The sequence below is a fragment of the Mustelus asterias genome, chromosome 18 (assembly GCF_964213995.1).
Source record: "Mustelus asterias chromosome 18, sMusAst1.hap1.1, whole genome shotgun sequence".
Taxonomy (NCBI): Eukaryota; Metazoa; Chordata; class Chondrichthyes; order Carcharhiniformes; family Triakidae; genus Mustelus; species Mustelus asterias.
The window spans coordinates 27,134,123-27,156,368 of NC_135818.1; the positions used below are offsets into that span (position 1 = coordinate 27,134,123).

At 45.2% G+C, this 22,246-nt stretch overlaps 1 protein-coding gene across 1 annotated transcript in view; it reads right to left on the bottom strand.

Moving 5' to 3' along the window:
• LOC144507038 (polypeptide N-acetylgalactosaminyltransferase 16-like) overlaps nt 1-22,246 on the bottom strand; it is a 139,097-nt gene that overhangs the window by 35,908 nt on the left and 80,943 nt on the right. Inside the window, exons 4-6 of the mRNA XM_078233626.1 lie at nt 13,884-13,951; nt 4,791-4,856; nt 2,041-2,162 (exon numbers count right to left, since the gene is read on the bottom strand). Of these exons, the coding sequence (XP_078089752.1) occupies nt 2,041-2,162; nt 4,791-4,856; nt 13,884-13,951 (256 nt within the window). The remainder of the gene's footprint in view (nt 1-2,040; nt 2,163-4,790; nt 4,857-13,883; nt 13,952-22,246) is intronic.

Consider the following 22,246-nt stretch of genomic DNA (forward strand, 5'->3'; position numbering starts at 1 on the left):
TCTTAACCTCTGCTGTTTAGGTTTACCATAATCAATAAAAAAATTGTTTCGGAATGCTAGCCACACTCCCCTCCCTAGTATTGTCACTTTACCAGAGTACATTACACAGGATGATCCAATCTACTTCCCATTCAGCATGTGTCCACAGCACAGAAACATGGTGGCAGTGGGCAGCTGGGTGGCACAGTGGTTAGCACTGCTGCCTCATTGTGCCAGGGATCCAGGTTCAATTCCAGCCTTTGGTCACTATCTGTGTGCATTTGGCACGTTCTCCCCATGTCTGCTTGGGTTTCCTCCGGGTGCTCTGGTTTCCTCCTACAGTCCAAAGACGTGCGGGTTAGGTTGATTGGCCATGGTAAATTGCCTCATAGTGTCAGGGGGACTAACAGGGTTAAAAGGTGGGGTCAAGGGGATAGGGCCTGGGTGGGATTGTGGTTAGTGCAGACTCGATGGGCCAAATGGCCTCCTTCTACACTGTAGGGATTCTATGATTCTATGAAGCACTTAGAATATGGCAGAGAATCAAACTGGACTGACTGTCTCATACACGAGGATGTCAGAGATGTGGAACAGGAAGAAGTGTCCCATTCGTGGAGTAGAGGTGCTCAAAAACAGAGGCAAACTGCTTGAGGCAGGTCCAAAACCCACAGCCTCCACCACCTAGGACAAGAGCAACAGATACATGGGAACACCACCACCTGAAAGTTCCTCTCCAAGTCACTCACCATCCTGATCTGGAAATATATTACCATTCCTTCATTGTTATTGCATCAAAACCCTGGAATTCGCTCCATAACAGGTGTAACTACATCATGCTGACTGCAATGGTTGAACAAGGCAGTTCACCACAACCTTCTCAAGGGCAATTAGGAATGGGCAATAAATGCTGACCTTGCCTGAGAATCGTTTATTCCCCATCACTAAGGCCCTCGCCTTGACAAGCCCATGTGCTTACCCTTTGGAGTCATTGGGCGGGACTTTCCAGCCACGCTCTCCCAAAGGCCAGAAAATCCCGCCTGAGGTCAATGGACCTTTGCGTGGTCCTTGAAAGGGTTATAAATCACACAAGTTCTAATGCACGGTAGCACAGTGGTTAGCACTGCTGCTTCACAGCTCCAGGGGCCTGGGTTCGATTCCTGGCCTGGGTCGCTGTCTGTGTGGAGTTTGCACGTTCTCCTTGTGTCTGCGTGGGTTTCCTCCGGGTGCTCCGGTTTCCTCCTACAGTCCAAAGATGTGCGGGTTAGGTTGATTGGCCATGCTAAAATTGCCCCTTAGTGTCCTGAGATGCATAGGTTAGGGGGATTAGTGGGTAAAATATGTAGGGATATGGGGATAGGGCCTGGGTGGGATTGTGGTCGGTGCAGGCTCGATGGGCCAAATGGCCTCTTTCTGTACTGTAGGGTTTCTATGAAGTTTAAAAATCACATAAGCTGCAAGCTGAACCTCAGTCACACAGGGAAAGCTATGTGCAAATGATAGGCTTTGATTAAAGTATGCCCAAATAAGGGTCAAGAACTATCTAATCGAATGATGGGCAGCCACAGTTCATGCCTGCCCATTAGAACAAGAAACAATGGAAAGGGAGGTTGAGATACCATTGGTCAGAGATATAGCTATCATTTCCTGACGATATAACATGCACAACTTTTAACTGGACATTATACCCTTATGTGTGCATGATGTAACCATAACTATGATTGGATAGAGATTACACCTGTCTATCTATTGGTATATGGTAATTACTTGTAATTGAAGCTGAGACTTCAATTGCCTTTGTATTTCTGAATTTTTCACTCTGAATGCACATTCAGTGCCCTGTTTAATTTAATAAATCATCTTGAAACCACTCTGTTACTTTGTTTGGCTACTTGAGGGGAATGATAGTTTTTGAAGAAAACCATCGTAATAGCCCCTAACAGTCCTGTCCCGCCCGCTACGATTCTCATGGTGGGCTGGACGGGAAAATTCCGGCCATTCGCTCTGGCCCAGTCCTTGAACTGCCCGCGTCACTGTGGTACAGAACAACTCCCAGAAACTCACCTCATTAACCCTTTGCAAGAGTGGTTGTAGCCAGTCCTTGTTGACCTCACAGTGACTGTCAAGGAAGGTTAGGACCTCTGCAACAGCGGCATCAGCTCCCTTCACCCTTGACCGGATTAACCCTACAGACACAGAAGCATTTTAGACTAAAACAACAACAACTTGCATTTGTACAGTATCTTTAACAACCCAAGACACTTCACAGAAGTGTTATCGGATAGAATTTAACACCATAGAAGGAGATATTAGAACAGGTAAGCAAAAGCTTGATTAAAGAGGTGGGTTTTAAGGAGAGAGGTGCAGAAAAGTGGAAAGGTTTGGGGAGGGAATTCCGGAGATTAGGGCCTTGGCAGCTGAAGATACAGTCGACAATGGTGAAACGATTAAATTGAAGGATGCTCAAGATGCTAGAATCAGAGGAGCACAGATATTTTAGGGGGTTGTAGGCCATTGGGGATTACAGCGATAGGGAGGAGTGGGGCCATGGATGGACTCACAAAGACTTGTATGTTGAATGCCATTAATCCCTCAGTAATTCAGACATGATCCCTCAGCAAAGAGACCACCTTTTGACAGGCTCTCATGTAGAGGCACATTGTTGGGGGAATTCAGGCTTGATTTTTCGCTGTGTCAGTTCTTCTGATCTAGAGGCACTTGGACATACAAACGCCTGGTGCCTCTGATTGGAGGAGAGGAAACCACATGTAATGTGATCCAGTTTCCACAAAAACCATTAAAATTTCATGAAAAGGAACAGAGAAAAATCAACAAAGCTAATGGAACGCTGACCTTTAGATTTAGAGGACTAGAATATAAGACATAAAAGTCATACTTCAGCTATGCAGAGTCCTGGTTAGATCACATCAGGAGCACTGTGAGCAATACTGAAGTGCTGGAAAATGGGATTAGTGTGGCTTAGTGGTTGTTATTGTCAGTGCAGACTCAATGGGCCGAAGGGCCTTTTCTGCGATGTATGACTCTATGGGAGCCAGTTTTACAGTCCTCTCAGATAAGGAGTTTTGGCTGAAAAACCTCTGGCTATGGAAGACAGACACACCATTCCATGATCTTGAAGGAATTTAACTTCTGGTCATAGACATGAACCTAGATTCACTCTGGTATGGTGACAAGCAAATATTTGAGATTTTGCACGTTGTCCAAAACCAATCCTTTTCTCTCTTGAGCAGGGATGCCTGTGTTGCTCATATCCTCCTCAAAACAGCAGAAGTGTCAAAACTATATGGAACAGCAGGTTCCTGTGCCACTCACCAGCACAGATACTCTGGACTGGGACTTCAGCTCTGAATTATCTGCACTCTTTGCAGAGCCAGTTAGTCCAATTCCTTTGCAGACGACAGCAGAAGCTCCTCAAGCCTTCAGCTGAGCACCGACATGCTCTGATCGGAAGGTTCACAGGATAGCAATGAGCCCCAACCTCAGAGACCAACAGTTGCTGTCACACAACCGGCCAAAGCCAAAAGAATGAAGCTGCAGTTTCCACCTGAAACACACAGCAGTAAATCGATGCTGCAGCGAGAGCAGCGACCACCAGCTCATCAAGACTCATCCCAACGAGCAACATGGGTGCAGAAATGAACATGATGCGGCAATGGAAGCAAAACTGCAGGCTGAGCTCATGGATCAGGAATGTTCAAACATGAGGGAGATACACCTTCAAATCCCAGAAGGATTCCCTTTGGAAGGAACAGGACAAACACAGGGTGTCCGAACAAAGCAAACAGGTTGTCAACAAAGAGAAATTCAACTCAAAGAAGCGCAAAGGCAAATCAGATGGAGAGAACCAAGTGCCAGAAACACAGAATGGTACAATTTCAACTCTGAACCAACAAGTTCTGCCCATGGAAACTGAACCCATCACTCCTCCAAATGTGGCAAGAATGATCCAGGCCCTACGCCTGAATGGGGAGGGGCTTGTGAGGAGGTCTGAAGTGCGGCTGAAGGGGGCAGGGCCTGGACAGTGGAGCTAGGCCGGTACGGCCCGATCACGGAGGGAGGGGTGGGACCTGCTACATACTCTGCCTGTGATCAGTGGGTAAGGGAGAGGGGGCCCGCTGAGCATCCTGCCTCTGATCGATGGGGGGATGGAGAGGGGCCCACTGTGCACTCTGCCTGCAATCGGTGCAAAGGGATGGGTGCCTGCTGCAACTCTGCAGGTGATCGGTGGGGGGACGGAGGGACAGTGGGGGGGGAGCTGGGTTGAGGCTGGTTTCATCAGCAGAGACCTGACAACCTGACAGATCTCTCTCTCTCTCTCTGTCAGGCCCCTGCTGTTGCAACTGCACATGTGCAGCCACAGAGATCTGCACATGTGCAACAACTCCTTCTGTTGCCTGATCAAGCTGGCTGGTGAATTAAGCCCCACCCAATGCCTCATGTAGCTAGAAACAGTCTAGCCCATTTTTTCATGCACTAAATGCATAAGATTGGGAGTAAAAATTCACCTAGATCTGCGACTCTCACATTTTCACACTCGACACACTGAATTTTTCTCGTAAAATTCTGCCCAAAGTGTCAATTAGAGAACATACCCATTAATCCCACTCTCCAACTTAGGAAGGTAGCCTTCAATTCGACGTACTCAGAAATGAGAGTGCTACCATTGAGCCAAGGCTGACAGAAAGCTAAGTGGGAGCGACATGTGAAATAATTGACCATGTGATGAACACGGTTGCATTCTGTTAACGGAATGGGGAGCACGGGGAAAAAAACACGAATATATCCAGACTTACCTTCTCGCTTCACATTCCTCAAACACTTGACTTTCGGAATCTTTGTTAAGAGTTCACAGTCATCAGCTGAAAGGAAAACAAGGTCTGATTAATGTTTGAAGGATGAACTGTGTGCTCCAGAACATGAATGTGGCTGTCTCGTTTTTATCACTGGACGTTAGCTACTCCCACTGCATCTTATAATGTTCATAGTGTCAATACAGCACAGGAGGCCATTCAGCCTGTTGAGTCCATGCTGTCTTTCTGTAGAGAAATTCAGTCATATCCATTTCCCCGCTCTATCCCTGTAGCTCTGCAAGTTTATTTTCCTCAAGTGCTCCATCCAATCTCCTTTTAACATCATTAATCGTCACCAATTTCATCACACATGTATGCAACAAGTTTCTGGTCATTAGCACTCAACTGCGTAAAAACGTTCTTCCTCACAACCCCTTTGCATCTCTTACCCAAAACCTTGGACCATTCATTGTAGGCACTAACAGAAACTTGTATTTACATAGCACCTTTAACTTGTTCCAAGGTGCTTCACAGAAACATTATCAAACAAAAGTTGACACCAAGCCACGTAAGGACATATTTAGGCAGTTGACTGGTCAAAGAGTTAGCTGTAAGGAATGTGATGTAGAGAGGCAGAGAGGTTTAGGGAGGGAATTCCAGAGCTTAGGGCCCAGGCAGCTGAAGGCACAGCTATCAAAGGTGGAGCGACTAAAACTGGGGATGCTCAAGTGGCCAGAATTCAATGAGCACAGATATCTGAGAGGGTTTTAGGTTGGTGGAGATAACAGAGCCTGGGAAGGGCAAGTACATGGAGGGATTTGAAAACAAGGATTAGAATTTTAAAATAAAGGCATGGCTTAACTGAGGACTAATGAGCACAGGGGCGATTGATGGACCGGATTTATTGCAAATTAGGACATGAACATCAGAGTTTTGGATGACCTCAAGTTTATGGAGGTGGCATGTAGGAGGTCGGCCAGGAACGTTTTAGAATTGTCAAGTCCTGAAGTCACAAAAGCCATGGAGAAAGATTCAGCAGCAGATGAGCTGAGAGAGGGACTGAGTCGAGCGATGTTACTGAGGTGGAGATAGTCTGAGTGCTGGAGCGAATATGAGGTCAGAAGCTTATCTTGATTGAGGCTAAATTTAGCACTAAGGTTGTGAACAGACTGGCTTAACCTCAGGGTGCTGCTAAGGAGAGGGATGGAGCTGGTAGCTATGGAATGGAGTTTGGAGTGGGGAGCGAGAACAGTGGCTTCAGTCTTTTCAATAGTTAACTGGAGGAAGATTTTGCTCATCCAGTACTGCATGTTTAATAGTTTAGCAGGTGAGAGAGATAGTGATAGGGTGTTGTCACTGCACATGTGAAAACTGATGTATTTTTAGAAGATGTTGGCAAGGGGCAGCATGCAGCTGAGAAATAGGAAATAAATTGTTCATCAACAGATTCCGTGAATTCTGCTAATTTGAGACATTACCTGATGTACACAATACAGTAATGAAATAAAAAAATCTGCTTATGTTACTTCAAGTCGCAAGCAGGAACTATAAACAGTTATTTGGGGCCTGCTTTTCCAGACAGAGTTGGGAAGCAGGTGTTTCAGGATCCTGATCCCCTGCCTTAGGGATGGGGGAAGCAGACATGGAATCTGATTTTCACTGGGAGGTCCGTTGATTGGTTACAGGGTGGGTTGGATGGCAGGGGCAGGAAAGAGACTGAGTGAATATAGGACTAATTGAAACTGTGGCAGGCTGTGATTGCTGGATTACTGATGGAGCAGGAAAGGTAGAATACTGGAACCGAGGGTAGGGCTGCCTCTTACTTTGCTAATGCAGACCTGGAGACCCTCTGTGAAGCACTGAAGAAAAGAACAGGGGATCTCTCTCTGCAGTGTGGCAGGAGAAAGCCCCCCTTCCCCAACCAAGCAGGCCCTTCTAGACATGGCTGAAAATGTGAGCAAATGGAATACAGTCTGGAAGAACTCACTCCGAGCTCCATGACCCTGGGCCCCATGGCTACTGGTCGAACATGGGTAAAGCAGTCTTCTGCTGATTACCACATACCTTCCACTTCAGTTGATGAATCAGTACTTCTCCACGTTGAACACCACTTGGAGGAAGAACTGAGTGTGCAGAATGTACCCTGGGCGGGTGGCTTTAATGTCTGTCACATAGAGTGGCTCAGTAGATCGAGCTGACCAAGTCCTCAAGGACATAGCTGCTAGATAGAGTCTGCGGCAGATGGTGAGTGAACCAACAAGAGGGAAAATATACTTGACCACCTCCTCACTAATTTGCCCGCTGCAGATGCACTTGTCCATGACAGAATCAATAGGAGTAACCGCCATACAGTCCTTGTGGAAACAAAGTCTCATCTTCACTTTGAGGAACCCTCCATCGTGTTGTGTGGTACTACCATCATGCCAAATGGGATAGATTTTGAACCTCATGGTCTGGCATATACCCCACGCTACCATGCCCACTAAGCCAGCGGGTCAACCCTGGTTCAATGAAGAGTGTAGGAGGTCAAGCCAGGAGAAGCCCAGGCAAACCTAAAAATGAGGTGTCAACCTGGTGAAGCTACAACACAGGAACACTTGCGTAATAAGCAGCATAGGAGGCAAGTGATAGAGATAGATAGACTCCACAACCAACGGATCAGAGCTAAGCTCTGCAGTCCTGCCATATCCAGTCGTGAACAGTGGTGGACAATTAAATAACTCACTGGAGGAGGAGGCTCCACAAATATCCCCATCCTCAATAATAGAGGAGCCCAGCACATCAGTACAAAAGATAAGGCTGAAGCATTCGCAACAATCTTCAGCCAGAATTGCTGAGTGGATGATCCAACTCGGCCTCCTCCAATGGTTCCCAACATCTCAGATGTCAGTCTCCAGCCAAATTGATTCACTCCACGTGATATTAAGAAATGGCTGGAGTGCCAAGTAACATTTGTGCCACACAAGTAACAAGCAATGACCACCTCCAGCAGGAGAAATACTAACCATCTCCTCTTGACACAATGCTGCTGAGGACATGCCAGCACTGATACATGCAACTTCCCTTGTTAAAGGCCTATGGCATTGTCCCATAGAGGCCAGCTGTGCCTTATCTCTTTTTCCTTTGTCCTTGCAGGAGAGCAGACCATCAGGTTTCTGAATATAAGAACATTAAGAAATAGGAGCAGGAGTAGGCCATCTAGCCCCTCGAGCCTGCCCCGCCATTCAATAAGATCATGGCTGATCTGAAGTGGATCAGTTCCACTTACCCGCCTGATCCCTATAACCCCTAATTCCCTTACCGATCAGGAATCCATCTATCTGTGATTTAAACATATTCAACGAGGTAGCCTCCACCACTTCAGTGGGCAGAGAATTCCAGAGATTCACCACCCTCTGAGATAAGAAGTTCCTCCTCAACTCTGTCCTAAACTGACCCCACTTTATTTTGAGGCTGTGGTTCTGGTGCCTGGGCCAGTCTCCCTGGTAGAAGCAAAGGCCAATATGGGCAGCCCCTTTGGAGTATGGAGGGCAGACACAGCCCTGCTCAGCTGGGTGCAGATGCACAGTTTCAGGAGACACATTAAGAGTGGATCTATTCCAGGCTATCTCTTCAATGGAGGTGGTGTTGTGACAGGCAGCTCAAAGTGAGTCAAAAGGGTTCAACAAGCCTGAACCAAGTGATCCCTGATGCTGATAACATCCTGACAGAGTTCTCGTTGGTTCTGGCCATCTTCATTAACAGCAGGGGCACCTCTGTGATCTGCACCTTCCCCCCTCCTCCACTTCCATGTTCTTGTTCCTCTGCTTCCTCCAGTGGGCTGTGGCATTGCAGAACCTCACCCTCTATAAGATCCACACCTCCAGGAGGGCCGTGTAATGGAGAATATAGCAGACTACCACAGAGTGTGAGACCCTTAGAGGAGTGATCTCCAGGGCACCACCTGATCCACATCTTCAGAAGCCTGGTGGCCTAGTCGATGGTGGCTCCTATAGCTTCAGTTCTACCACCTCAGGGTCACGTAACCTGGTGAGTATCTCTTCAAGGGGTATCCCTTGTCTCCAAACTCCATCCAAAGAGTTTGGGGGTGGAATAAAGACCTGTAGTACGCTGGATTGCGAGAGGATGAAGTAGTCCTGCTGGCTGCCAGGGTAGGAAGCACACACACACAGGAAGCTTTTGTGGTGCAGAGCAACATAACATTTGGGAAGTGAAGGCCCTTCCTGTCAATGAATCTGACTGGCCAGCCAGTCAGTGCCTTGATGGTCACACGGGTGCAATCGCTGATGCTCCGCACCGCGGGGATCCAGCAATGGAGATGAAACTCACTGCCCTTTGTCTCTGGAAGGCTCCATCTGTCTGGAATTGAGTGTAATGTCCTGCTGTTAAAAAAAGGGCAGCAGTGACCCGAGAGATGCAGTGGTTCAGCAGCCATTTACAAGATGCTACCAAGGTCTGTAGCTGATCCTTGGAAGGAGCCAGTGGCAAGGAGATTCAAGATCATAGTGACTTTACTAGCTAATGACAGGCCATGGCGGGTGGTGCTGCAAGGTACGAAGTCTTCCGCCACACGGGCACAAATCTGTCAGAAAAGTAGAAGTCTCCTGCGGCTCTGGTTCTCTGACATCTCCAGGTCCTCAGTAGTAGTTCCTATGCTGAGGATATGGCTCCATTGCCTTTCTGCCATTCATCCCTTTCCTCTACCCTCCTGATGCCCAGGAGCTCTGCCTACCCTGCTGAGGAAGTTGCTGCTGAATATGAGATTCATGCTTCAATTGCCAACTACAACTGTCCTTATATTCAGTAGGACTCACAATATTGGTGAAAGTCTTCCCCCCCATCCTGATATGTCCCCCATTGCCAGGAGGGCGATGAACCCCTGCACTGTGTAGACAGCACTCTCCCTGCAAACTTTACAGAATCCCTACAGAACCACAGAATCCTTACAGCGCAGAAGGAGACCATTCGGCCCATCAAGTATGCAGCGACTTTCCAAACAAGGCCCACCCCTCCACCCTATGTCCATAAACCCACACATTTTCCATGGCAAATCTACCTAATCTTTTGAGTGTGAGATGAAACCGGAGCACCTGCAGGAAACTCATGCAGACACGGGCGGAACATACAAACCCCACACAGACAGTCGCCCAAGGCTGGAATTGAATCTGGGATCCTGGAACTGTGAGGCAGCAGTGCTAAGCACTGTGCCACAGTGCCACCTTACTTGATGGCACCTATGGACTATGGCTGAGTGTCTCTCTCTTGTATGAGTCCACCTAATCTCAAGGAAAGTCATGACTGGCTCCTCACTGTGTTCCTACCTTCAGCATCTGGCTTTCCCCTGACATGGTGTACAATTCATGCGGCCACACCAAGAATCCCAAACTGACCCTCCACAAGTTCTCAATGTCCTTCTTAGCTAACTTAATTGGCATAATTGCCGAATCGGGCAGTTTTCTTGGAAAAGTCTTGCCAGCAGCTGTTACAGTGACAGGAAACCAGCGTGCCGCCCACTGCCACTATTTTTAGCATTCACTGACCTCCATCCTGGCAAGACCTAAAGTCAGGCTCTTGGTTTTGCAGTTCTAATGCTCTTTCTAGGATTCCTCAAATGTTCAATAAAAAGACATTCCATTAAAAAACAGAAACTCAGTGAGAAAGATCAATCCTTGGTTTACAAAGGAAGTTAGGGGATAGTATTACATTAAAAGAAGAGATTCATAATGTTGCAAAAAATAGTAAATCTGAAGATTGAGAAAGTTTTAAAAACCAAAAGATGGTGACCAAAAAGTTGATTAAAAAAAAGAAAGAAAATAAATGAAAAGGAGAGTAGCTAAAGTAAACGCTAATCCCTTAGATAGACAGGCAGAAGGAATTATCAAGAGCAATGAAGTAATGGCAGAGAAGTGAACAATTACATTAAGGGGGAGCTGATGGCTGAGTGGTATTATCACTGGACTATTAATCCAGAAACTCAGCTAATGTTCTGGAGATCGGGTTTGAATCCCACCAGGTGATGGGACCTATGTTAGACTCCTATTTATTGACTACAGCTCAGCTTTTAACACTATTATTCCTACAAAACCCATCTCCAAACTCGGTGGCCTGGGCCTCGGCACCTCCCTCTGCGACTGGATCCTAAACTTCCTCACCCACAGACCACAATCAGTAAGGATAGGCAACAACACCTCCTCCACGATCATCCTCAACACCGGTGCCCACAAGGCTGTGTTCTCAGCCCTCTACTATACTCCTTGTACACCTATGACTGTGCAGCCAATTCCCCTCCAATTTGATTTTCAAGTTTGCTGACCACACCACTGTAGTGGGACGGATCTCAAACAATGTCGAGACAGAGGACAGGAATGAGATAGAGAATCTGGTGAATTGGTGCGGCAACAATAATCTCTCCCTTTATGTCAATAAAATGAAGGAGATTGTCATCGACTTCAGGAAACATAAAGGAGAACATGCCCCTGTCTTCATCAACGGGGCTGAAGTAGAAAGGGTCAAGAGCTTCAAGATTTTAGGTGTCCAGATCGCCAACAACCTGTCCTGGTCCCCCCCACGCTGACACTATAGTTAAGAAAGCCCACCAACGCCTCTACTTTCTCAGAAGACTAAGGAAATTTGGCATGTCAGTTACGACTCTCACCAACGTTTACAGATGCACCATAAAAAGCATTCTTTCTGGTTGTATCACAGCTTGGTATGGCTCCTGCTCTGCCCAAGACCGCAAGGAACTACAAAAGGTCATGAATGTAACCAAATCCATCATGCAAACCAGCTTCCCATCCATTGACTCTGTCTACACTTCCCGCTGCCTCGGCAAAGCAGCCAGCATAATTAAGGACCTGACGCACCCCAGACATTCTCTCTTCCACCTTCGGGAAAAAGATACAAAAGTCTGAGGTCACGTTCCAACTGACTCAAGAACAGCTCTTCCTTGCTGCTGTCAGACTTTTGAATGGAATTACTTTGCATTAAGTTGATCTTTCTCTACACCCTAGCTATGACTGTAACACTACATTCTGCACTCTCTCGTTTCCTTCTCGATGAACGGTATGTTTTGTCTGTACAGCGCACAAGAAACAATACTTTTCACTGTATGTTAATATATGTGATAATAAATCAAATCAAATCACCATGGCAGATGGTGGAATTTGAATTCAATAAAAAATATCTGGAACTAAGAATCTACTGATCACCACAAAACCATTGTCAATTGTCGAAAAAACCCATCAGGTTCACTAGTGTCCTTTAGGGGAGGAAATCTGCCGTCCTTACCCAGTCTGGCCTACATGTGACTCCAGAGCCACAGCAATGTGGTTGACTCTCAACTGCCCTCCAAGGACAACTGGGGATGGGCAATAAATGCTGGCCAGCCAGTGACACCCATGTCCAACAAATGAATAAAAGAAAATACATTGTATCAATCTTCACAGTTAAAAACATACATTATGTACCAGAAATAGAAGGTAACCTCGCTGCTAATAAGAGTGAGGAACCTAAACTAATTAATATTAGCAGAGAAAAAATATTGGAGAAACTTAAGAGACTAAAATCTAACAAAGCCCCAGGACCTGACAACCCACATCCTAAAGTTCTGAAAGAGATGGCTGCACAGATAGTGGATGCACTGGTTATGATTTTTCAAGATTCCCTGGGCTCGATAGGTCTCAGTGGATTAGAAGTTAGCAAATGCAATGCTGTTATTCAAGAAAGAAAAGAGAGAACATAAAAACTATAGGTCAGTTAGCCTGCTATCATTCATCAGGAGAGTGCTGGAATCTATTATTAAGGAAGTCTTAACAATGAACTTCGAAAAATCAAGGTTTATTACAACTTTTAGAGGATGTAACTAACAGGGTTGATGAAGGGGAACCAGTAGATGTAGTATATACTTGCTCTGGAGGTGATACAGCAAAGGTTGAATAGGTTGGTTTCTGAGAGGCCGTGTCAAATGGGCCCATATTCTCTGGAACTTAGATGAGCAGCCATCTCATTGAAACATACAAGATTCTGAAGGAACATGACAGGGTAGATTCCAAGAAACTAGCTGGGGAATCTAGAACACAGAGACAGAGAATGATCATTGGTTGAGAAAAGATTCCTTCACCAGGAGGGTTGTAGGAACTGTTATCCCAAAGGATTATGGATGCTCTATCATCTATAGTCAAGGCTGGGATAGATTTTTGGTCCCTCAGGGAATCCAGGGATATGGGCATGTGGCAGGAAAGTAGAGTTGAGGCTGAAGATCAGCCATGATCTTACTGAATGGTGGAGCAGACTTCAGAGACCATCCAATCTACTCCTGATTCTAATATTTATGCTTCTTTGTCCTAGGTAATTGATCCTTTTTCCTGAGACTTGTGCCCTCCTATCTTAGATCCCAGGGAGTGTGGGCCCAGGTTACTCAGCCTCTCTCTGCAATAACGTAGGAAACACAGCAGTCAATTTGCCACACAGCAAGATGCGAAAAACAGCAATGTGATAATGACCTGATAATCTGTTTTATTGTGATGTTGATTGAGGGATAAACATTAGTCAGGAAACCAGTTGAATTCCCTTGCTCTTCTTCAAAATTTACATCATTTACATCTATCTGAGAGGGCAGGTTGGGCCTCGCTTTAACATCTAATCTGGAACATGGAACTCTGACAGTGCAGCACTCTCTTATTGCTGCACTGCTAGTGTCGGCCTAGATTTTGGGTTCAAAGCTCTGGAGTGGAACTGGAACTCACACCCTCCTAATTCAGAGATAAGAGAGCTAGCCACTGAGCAAGATGAAGAGGAAGATTGGATCCTATACCCAAATTTTAAGGTTTGAACTCCATGTTTCCATTAAATTCGATGCCTCTTTTTGTGATGGAGTTGGCTGCAAGCCTAGGGTTTTCATACACAGAATCAGTACTTGGAGCAGTGATTTCATCCCTGCCTCCCATGTTATGTATCTCTTCTGCTGCCCCATCCCACCAGCTAAATTTAGACTTAAAAAAACCCAGCTCCTCTAAAAACCTTGAATAGACACACCACAGTTCATTCCTGCCCTCGATTTTCTAAGCACCCCTGTTTGAAGACCGAACAGTTACTCACGATCGCTGCTGAAGTCATCCACAAGAATGATTTCCTGGATTAGTTTAGGGGGACTGCGGTTCAGAATGCTGAAAGAAGCAGGAAAGAGAAGGGGATTAGAAACTGTGACTCATTACCAGCGGGCGCCAGAATAACAAAGCTCCAAGATAGCTCATCCATCTCCCACGATTCCAGATGCTTTGCTTGAACTCCAACTTCAGTAATTGGAATAATACTAAAATTTATTATGAGGGACATGATAACAGAGCGCTTAGAAAATCATAGTATGATTAGGCAGAATCAACATAAATCAACATTGACAAATCAGTTGAGAATTTTTTGAGGTTGATAGGAGGGAACCGGGGATTTGTTCTTCCAAAAAGCATTCGAAAAGGTGTCACACAAGGTGTTATTACCAAAATTAGGGCCGAAGGAATAAATTTACATGGATGTATTATATATTAACGTGGATCGAGGATTAATTAATGGAGAAGAGAGTAGGAATATGGGTCATTTTTGGGTTGACAGGATGGAACTAGCAGAGTTCCAAAAGGATCAGAGTTTGAGCACCAGCTATTTATAATCCATATCATTGACTTTGAAGAGCAGACTGAGTGTAATGTATCCTGGTTTCCTGATGATGTGAAGTTAGGTGGGAAAGTAAGCTGCAAGAAAGATGCAAAGAGTTCTGCAAGATGATTTAGACAAGACTAAGTCAGTGTGTAAGAAGGTGATAGATGGAGTATAAGGTGGGAAAAATGTGAAGTGATCTACTTTTGAGGGAAAATTACAAAGTATATATGGTGAGAGACTGGGGAAAGTTGACATTCGGAAGGATTTGGGAGTCAGACACAAACAAATCACAGAAAATTAAAATTCAAACACAGCAAGTAATTAGGGAAGCAAACAGCACATTAGTCTGTATTACAAAGGGATTGGAGTATAAGAGTGAAGACTGCAATTGCATAAATGTACAAGCACTCAGATCCTGTGCAGATCAGCTGGCAGGGTTATTCGCAAACATCTTCAGCCTCTCTTTACAACAATCTGAGGTCCCTATCTGCTTCAAGAAGACGACCATCATCCCAGTACCAAAGAAAAACCAAGTAGCGTGCCTTAATGACTATCGTCTGGTGGCTCTGACATCCATCATTATGAAGTGCTTCGAAAGGCTAGTCATGGCACAAATCAATTCCAGCCTCCCGGACTGCCTAGATCCACCACAGTTCGCCTATTGCTGCAACAGATCCACAGTAGACGCCACCTCCATGGCCCTGCACTCAACTCTGGAACACCTAGATAACAAAGACACCTATGTCAGACTCCTATTTATTGACTACAGCTTAGCCTTCAACACCATTATTCCTATGAATCTCATCTCCAAACTCCGTGGCCTGGGCCGTGGCTCCTCCCTCTGTGACTGGATCCTGAACTTCCTAACCCACAGACCACAATCAGTAAGGATAGGCAACAACACCTACTCCACGATCATCCTCAACACCGGTGCCCCACAAGGCTGTGTTCTCAGCACCCTACTATACTCCTTACACACCTATGACTTTGTGGCCAAATTCCCCTTCAACATGATTTTCAAGTTTGCTAACGACACCACCGTAGTCGGTCGGATCTCAAACAGTGACAAGACAGAGTACAGGAATGAGATAGAGAATCTAGTGAACTGGTGCAGCAACAAAAATCTCTCTCTCAATGTCAACAAAACGAAGGAGATTGTCATTGACTTCAGGAAGCGTAAAGGAGAACATGCCCCTGTCTACATCAGCGGGAACGAAGTAGAAAGTGTCGAGAGTTTCAAGTTTTTAGGTGTCCAGATCACCAACAACCTGTCCCGGTCCCCCCATGCCGACACTATAGTTAAGAAAGCTCACCAGCGCCTCTACTTTCTCAGAAGACTAAGGAAATGTGGCATGTCAGCTACGAGTCTCACCAACTTTTACCGATGCACCATAGAAAGCATTCTTTCTGTTTGTATCAGTTTGGTATGGCTCCTGCTCTGCCCAAGACCGCAAGGAACTACAAAAGGTCATGAATGTAGCCCAAATTATCACACAAACCAGCCTCCCATCCATTGATTCTGTCTACACTTCGTGCTGCCTCGGAAAAGCAGCCAGCATAATTAAGGACCCAACGCACCCCTGACATTCTCTCTTCCACCTTCTTTCGTCGGGAAAACAATACAAAAGTCTGAGGTCATGTACTAACCGAATCAAGAACAGATTCTTCCCTGCTGCTGTCAGACTTTTGACTTGACCTACCTTGCATTAAGTTGATCTTTCTTTACACCCTAGCTATAACTGCAACACTACATTCTGCACTCTCTTGTTTCCTTCTCTATGAACGGTATGCTTTGTCTGTATAGCACGCAAGTAACAATACTTTTCACTGTATGCTAATACATGTGACAATCATAGAACCCCTACCAGTACAAAAGGAGGTCATTCGGCCCATCAGTCTGTACCAAACACAATCCCACCCAGGCCCTATTCCCGTAATCCCACACATTTACCCTGCTAATCTTCCTGACACTAGGGTCAATTTAGCGTGGCCAATCAACCTAACTTGCACATCTTTCGTCTGTGGGAGGAAACCAGACCACCCAGAAGAAACCCACGCAGACACAGGAAGAAAGTGCAAACTCCACACAGACAGTGACCCGAGGCTGGGAAGTGAACCCGGTACCTTGGCACTTTGAGGCAGCAGTGGTAACCACTGTGCCATCATGCCGCACACACTAAGTCAAATCAAATCAAAGTATTGGTGAGATCGCAACTGGAGTACTGTGTACAGATTCAGTTTCCTTACCTAAGGAAGGATTGGAATGAAGATTCCCTAGATTGATTCAAAAACAGAAAATGCTGGAAAATCTCAGCGGGTCTGACAGTTTCTGTGGAGAGAGAATAGATGTGGAGATGCTGGTGTTGGACTAGGGTAAACACAGTAAGAGTTTTAACAACACCAGGTTAAAGTCCAACAGGTTTATTTGGTAGCAAATGCCATTAGCTTTCGGAGCGCTGCTCCTTCGTCAGATGGAGTGGAAATCTGCTCTCAAGACAGGGCACAGAGACACAAAATCAATTTACAGAATACTGATTAGAATGCGAATCCCTACAGCCAACCAGGTCTTAAAGATACAGACAATGTGAGTGGAGGGAGCATTAAGCACAGGTTAAAGAGATGTGTAATGTCTCCAGACTGTTCTCTTCCTGTGGGGGAGCACTTCAGCGGTCACAGGCATTCAGCCTCTGATCTTCAGGTAAGCATTCTCCAAGGCGGCCTTCACGACACACGACAGCGCAGAGTCGCTGAGCAGAAACTGATAGCCAAGTTCCGCACACATGAGGACGGCCTAAACCGGGATGTTGGGTTTATGTCACACTATCAGTAACCCCCAACAGCTTGCTTCCTGGACTTGCAGAATCTCACTGGCTGTCCTGTCTGGAGACAATACACATCTCTTTAACCTGTGCTTAATGCTCCCTCCACTCACATTGTCTGTATCTTTAAGACCTGGTTGGCTGTAGAGAGAGAATAGAGCCAATGTTTTGAGTCTGGATGATGCTTCGTCAGAGCTAAGAGCAAAGAAAATCAGAAAAGGTTTATACTATCAGGGTGGGGAGGAGGCTGTAATGAGATAAAGGGAATGTAAATGAGGATGAAGAAGGCTGAGAAAGATGCTAAAAGTGTCCATTAAGTGATCAGAATGTGTGAATGGCAGAACAGAGATATAGATGATTAAGGCAGTGCCCTGAAAGGGGAGGTGGGGGGGGGATGATTGAGATAAAAAGTAAAGGAATTAAAGATTATGGTGAACAGGCGGGTGAGTGGAGCCGAGTCCATGAAAAGATCAGCCATGAACGCATTCAGAGGATCATCCTCTGCCATTTCTGCCAACTCCAACATGATGCCACCACCAAACATATCTTCCCCTCACTCCCCCGTCAGCATTGAAGTGAGTTGCCGCAATTGGAGCTCACCTGTAGTGATGGTACCAAAACCAGATGTTATACAGCGGTAACGTGTGGATTACAGAAAAGTCAATGCGGTTACGAAGTCAGATTTATATTCTATTCCTCGATTGGAAGATTGTGTTGAAAAGGCGGGACAAGCAAATTTTATTACCATACTTGACTTACTTAGGGGATATTGGAAAGTATCTTTATCAGAAAGAGTGAAGGACATTTCGGCGCTTGGTCCTCTGCTCTTTGTGATTTTTATTAATGACTTAGAGGAGGGGGCTGAAGGGTGGATCAGTAAATTTGCTGATGACACCAAGATTGGTGGAGTAGTGGATGAGGTGGAGGGCTGTTGTAGACTGCAAAGAGACATAGATAGGATGCAAAGCTGAGCTGAAAAGTGGCAAATGGAGTTTAACCCTGATAAATGTGAGGTGATTCATTTTGGTAGGACAAATTTAAATGTGGATTACAGGGTCAAAGGTAAGGTTCTGAAGACTGTGGAAGAACAGAGAGATCTTGGGGTCCATATCCACAGATCTCTGAAGGTTGCCACTCAAGTGGATAGAGCTGTGAAGAAGACCTATAGTGTGTTAGCTTTTATTAACAGGGGGTTGGGGTTTAAGAACCGTGGGGTTATGCTGCAACTGTACAGGACCTTGGTGAGACCACATTTGGAATATTGTGTGCAGTTCTGGTCACCTCACTATAAGAAGGATGTGGAAGCGCTGGAAAGTATGCAAAGGAGATTTACCAGGATGCTGCCTGGTTTGGAGGGTAGGTCTTATGAGGAAAGGTTGAGGGAGCTAGGGCTGTTCTCTCTGGAGCAGAGGAGGTTGAGGGGAGACTTAGTAGAGGTTTATAAAATGATGAAGGGGATAGATAAGCAAACGTTCAAAGACTATTTCTTCGGGTGGATGGAGCTATTACAAAGGGGCATAACTATAGGGTTCATGGTGGGAGATATAGGAAGGATGTCCGAGGTAGGTTCTTTACTCAGAGAGTGGTTGGGGTGTGGAATGGACTGCCTGCAGTGATAGTGGAGTCAGACACTTTAGGAACATTTAAGCGGTTATTGGATAGGCACATGGAGCACACCAGGATGATAGGGAGTGGGTTAGCTTGATCTTGGTTTCAGATAAAACTCGGCACAACATCGTGGGCCGAAGGGCCTGTTCTGTGCTGTACTGTTCTATGTCTATGTCTAAATGGTCTGTATCAATTTAAAGTCATGCCGTTTGGAATGAAAAATGCACCAGTAACATTCCAAAGACTGAACAACAAGGTAATTTCTGGGCTAAATAGTTGTGCAGTGCACATAGACAATCTGGTGTTTTTCAGTCAGATATGGAAGAAGCATTCGGTACATTTAAAGGAATTATTCATTCAACTACAGGAGACGGGCTTGGTGGTAAACTTGGCTAAAAGTGAGTTCTCAAAAGCCCAAGTCACATTCTTCAACCGTACAATTGGATATGGACAGATGGCCCCACGGAATATGAAAACGAAAGTTACTGGGGATAGATATGTTTCTGATGAAAAGCAGGATAAAGGGCAATGGGGAGCAGGCCGGAAAGTGGAGTTGAGACCAGGATAAGATCAGCCATGATCATGTTAAACGGCGGAATGGGCTTGAAGGGCTGAATTACCTACGCCTGCTCCTAATTCCTATATGTTCCTAAAGGTTCTACTTTGGCTTTATTCTCTACGTGAAACTCTTCTCATCCAATTTCATCTAACCCAATCAACATAACTTTCTATTCACTTCCTCTTAAATGTATCTATATTATTCACCTCAGCCACCCAATGTTGTAGCAAGTTCTACATTCTAACCACACTATGGAAAGTGGTTTCTCCTGAGTTCTCTAATATATTTAATAATGATTATCTTATATTCATGACCCCTACTTTTGGGCAAGCTGAAACATCTTCTCTATGCCTACCCTACCAAACTCCTTCATAATTTTTAAGACTTCTTTATTAAATCGCCCTTCAGTCTTCTCTTTTCTAGAGAAAAGAGTCCCAGCTTTCTCAGTCTTTACAGATAGTTATAACATCTTGATTCTGGTATCATCCTTGAAAATCATTTCTGAATCTTCGCCGTGCTTCTATATCCATTTTTTGTGATATGGAAATTAGAACTGTGCAGCGAGCTCCAAGTATGACCTAAACAAACTTCTGTACAAGTTTAAATAATGTGACATGCTGCAGAATTGCCTGGCAGGCTGTCTGCAGAACTCATCCCCACCAGTCTGAGGCAGAAGCACATGTTTTCTGATACATTTTGGGGTGAACGCAACAAAGATCAGAGAATCAAAGTTCTCTATTAGCTCAGCTCCCTTAAAGGAAAATGTCACTATGCCCGAGAAGATATTGATGACCAATCAGATATATTTATATATTTCCTTCTAATGGTGTTAAAGATGCTGGAACAAAGGACATAAGCTCCAGTCGCCTAATTTTAAGCCTTCTTGCAGTTCAGAGTACTGTGGTTTTATCACTGGACAAGCAATCACATAAGCCTGAACACGCCAATAAAATGATTTATTTATCAGTGCCGCAAGAAAGCTTACATTAACACTGCAATGAAATTACTGTGAAAATCCCCTAGTCACCACACTCCGGTGCCTGTTCAGGTACACTGAGGGAGAATTTAGCATGGCCTAACCAGCATGTCTTTTGGACTGTGGGAGAAAATTGGAGCACCCAGAGGAAACCCACGCAGACACGGGGAGAACGTGCAGACTCCGCACAGACAGTGACCCAAGCTGGGAATCGAATCCGGGTCCCTGGAACTGTGAGGCAGCAAACCACTGTGTCACCATGCATATGAGCTCAAATCCCACCATGGTAGTTTAAGAACTCTATTTCAGGTTTAAAATATCAATATTGGGCAGGATAACTTCAACTTGTGTTTGTGTAATGCTCTGAATGTATTAAATAAAACCTTGGGTTTACACCTTGTATATCTTGCACTCTCTCACTATAGTGTCAACCTAGGTTATTTGGTTGGACTTCTAGAGTATGATTTGAATCCATTCAGGGGTAAGAGGATTATGCATTATACCAATCTTACTACTAACGTGGGAATGAACATGAACATCCCAGGTCTCTGGGTTGGGTGCTATCATTCAGGGCAATTAACTTTTGAATAGCAATGAGTTAAAGAACAAAGAACAGTACAGCACAGGAACTGACCCTTTGGCCCACCAAGCCTGCGCCGACACTTGATGCCTTTGTAAACTGAAGAGATTTTGCCTCTAAGCGGTCTGTATCCATCTATTCCCTTCCTATTCACGTATCTGTCAAGATGCCTCTTAAACATTGCTATTGTACCTGTTTCTACCACCTCCTCTGGCAGCGCTTTCCAGGCACTTACCACTCTCTGTGTAAAATCCTGCCTTTCACATCTCCTTTAAACCTTTCCCCTTTTACCTTAAACCTATGTCCCCTCGTAATTAATATTTCTACCCTGGGTAAAAGACTCAGACTATCCATTCTATCCATGCCTCTCATAATTTTGGAAACTTCTATCAGATTGCTACCCAGCCTCCGACATTCAAGTGAAAACAAACCAAATTTGTCCAAACTCTCCACTTGGCTAATACCCTCCATACCAGGCAAAATCCTGCTAATCCTTTTCTGTATCCTCTCCAAAACCTCCACATCCTTCTGGTAGTGCGGCGATCAGAACTGTAAACAGTCTTCCAAATGTGGACTGACTAAAGTTCGATATAGCTACATGACTTGCCAATTTTTATGCTCTATGCCCCGACCAATGAAGGCAAGCATCATATATGCTTTCTTCACCACCTAATCCACTTGTGTTGCCACTTTCAGGGAACTGTGGATCTGTATGCCGAGATCCCTCTGTATCTTAATGCTTCTAAGGGTTCTGCCATTTACTGTTTACTTCCCACCTGCATCAGACCTTCCAAAATGCATCACCTCACATTTGTCCGGATTAAATTCTATCTGACATTTCCCTGCCTGGTTTGGAGGGTATTAGCCAAGTGGAGAGTTTGGACAAATTTGGTTTGTTTTCACTTGAACGTCGGAGGCTGAGTGGCAATCTGATAGAAGTTTCCAAAAATGATGAGAGGCATGGATAGAATGGATAGTCTGAGTCTTTTTCCCAGGGTAGAAATATTAATAGAAATAGTCTCCAGCCTATCTATATCCTGCTTTATTCTCTGGCAATCCTCCTTGCTGTCTACAGCTCCCCCAATCTTTGTGTCATCTGCAAACTTACTAAAATCAGACCACCCACATTCTCCTCCAAATCGTTTATATATATTACAAAGAACAGGGGTCACAGCACTGGTCCCTGCAGAACACCACTGATCCCAGACCTCCGGTCAGAAAAACATCCTTCCACCGCTACTCTCTGTTTTCTATGACCAAGATGTGGAG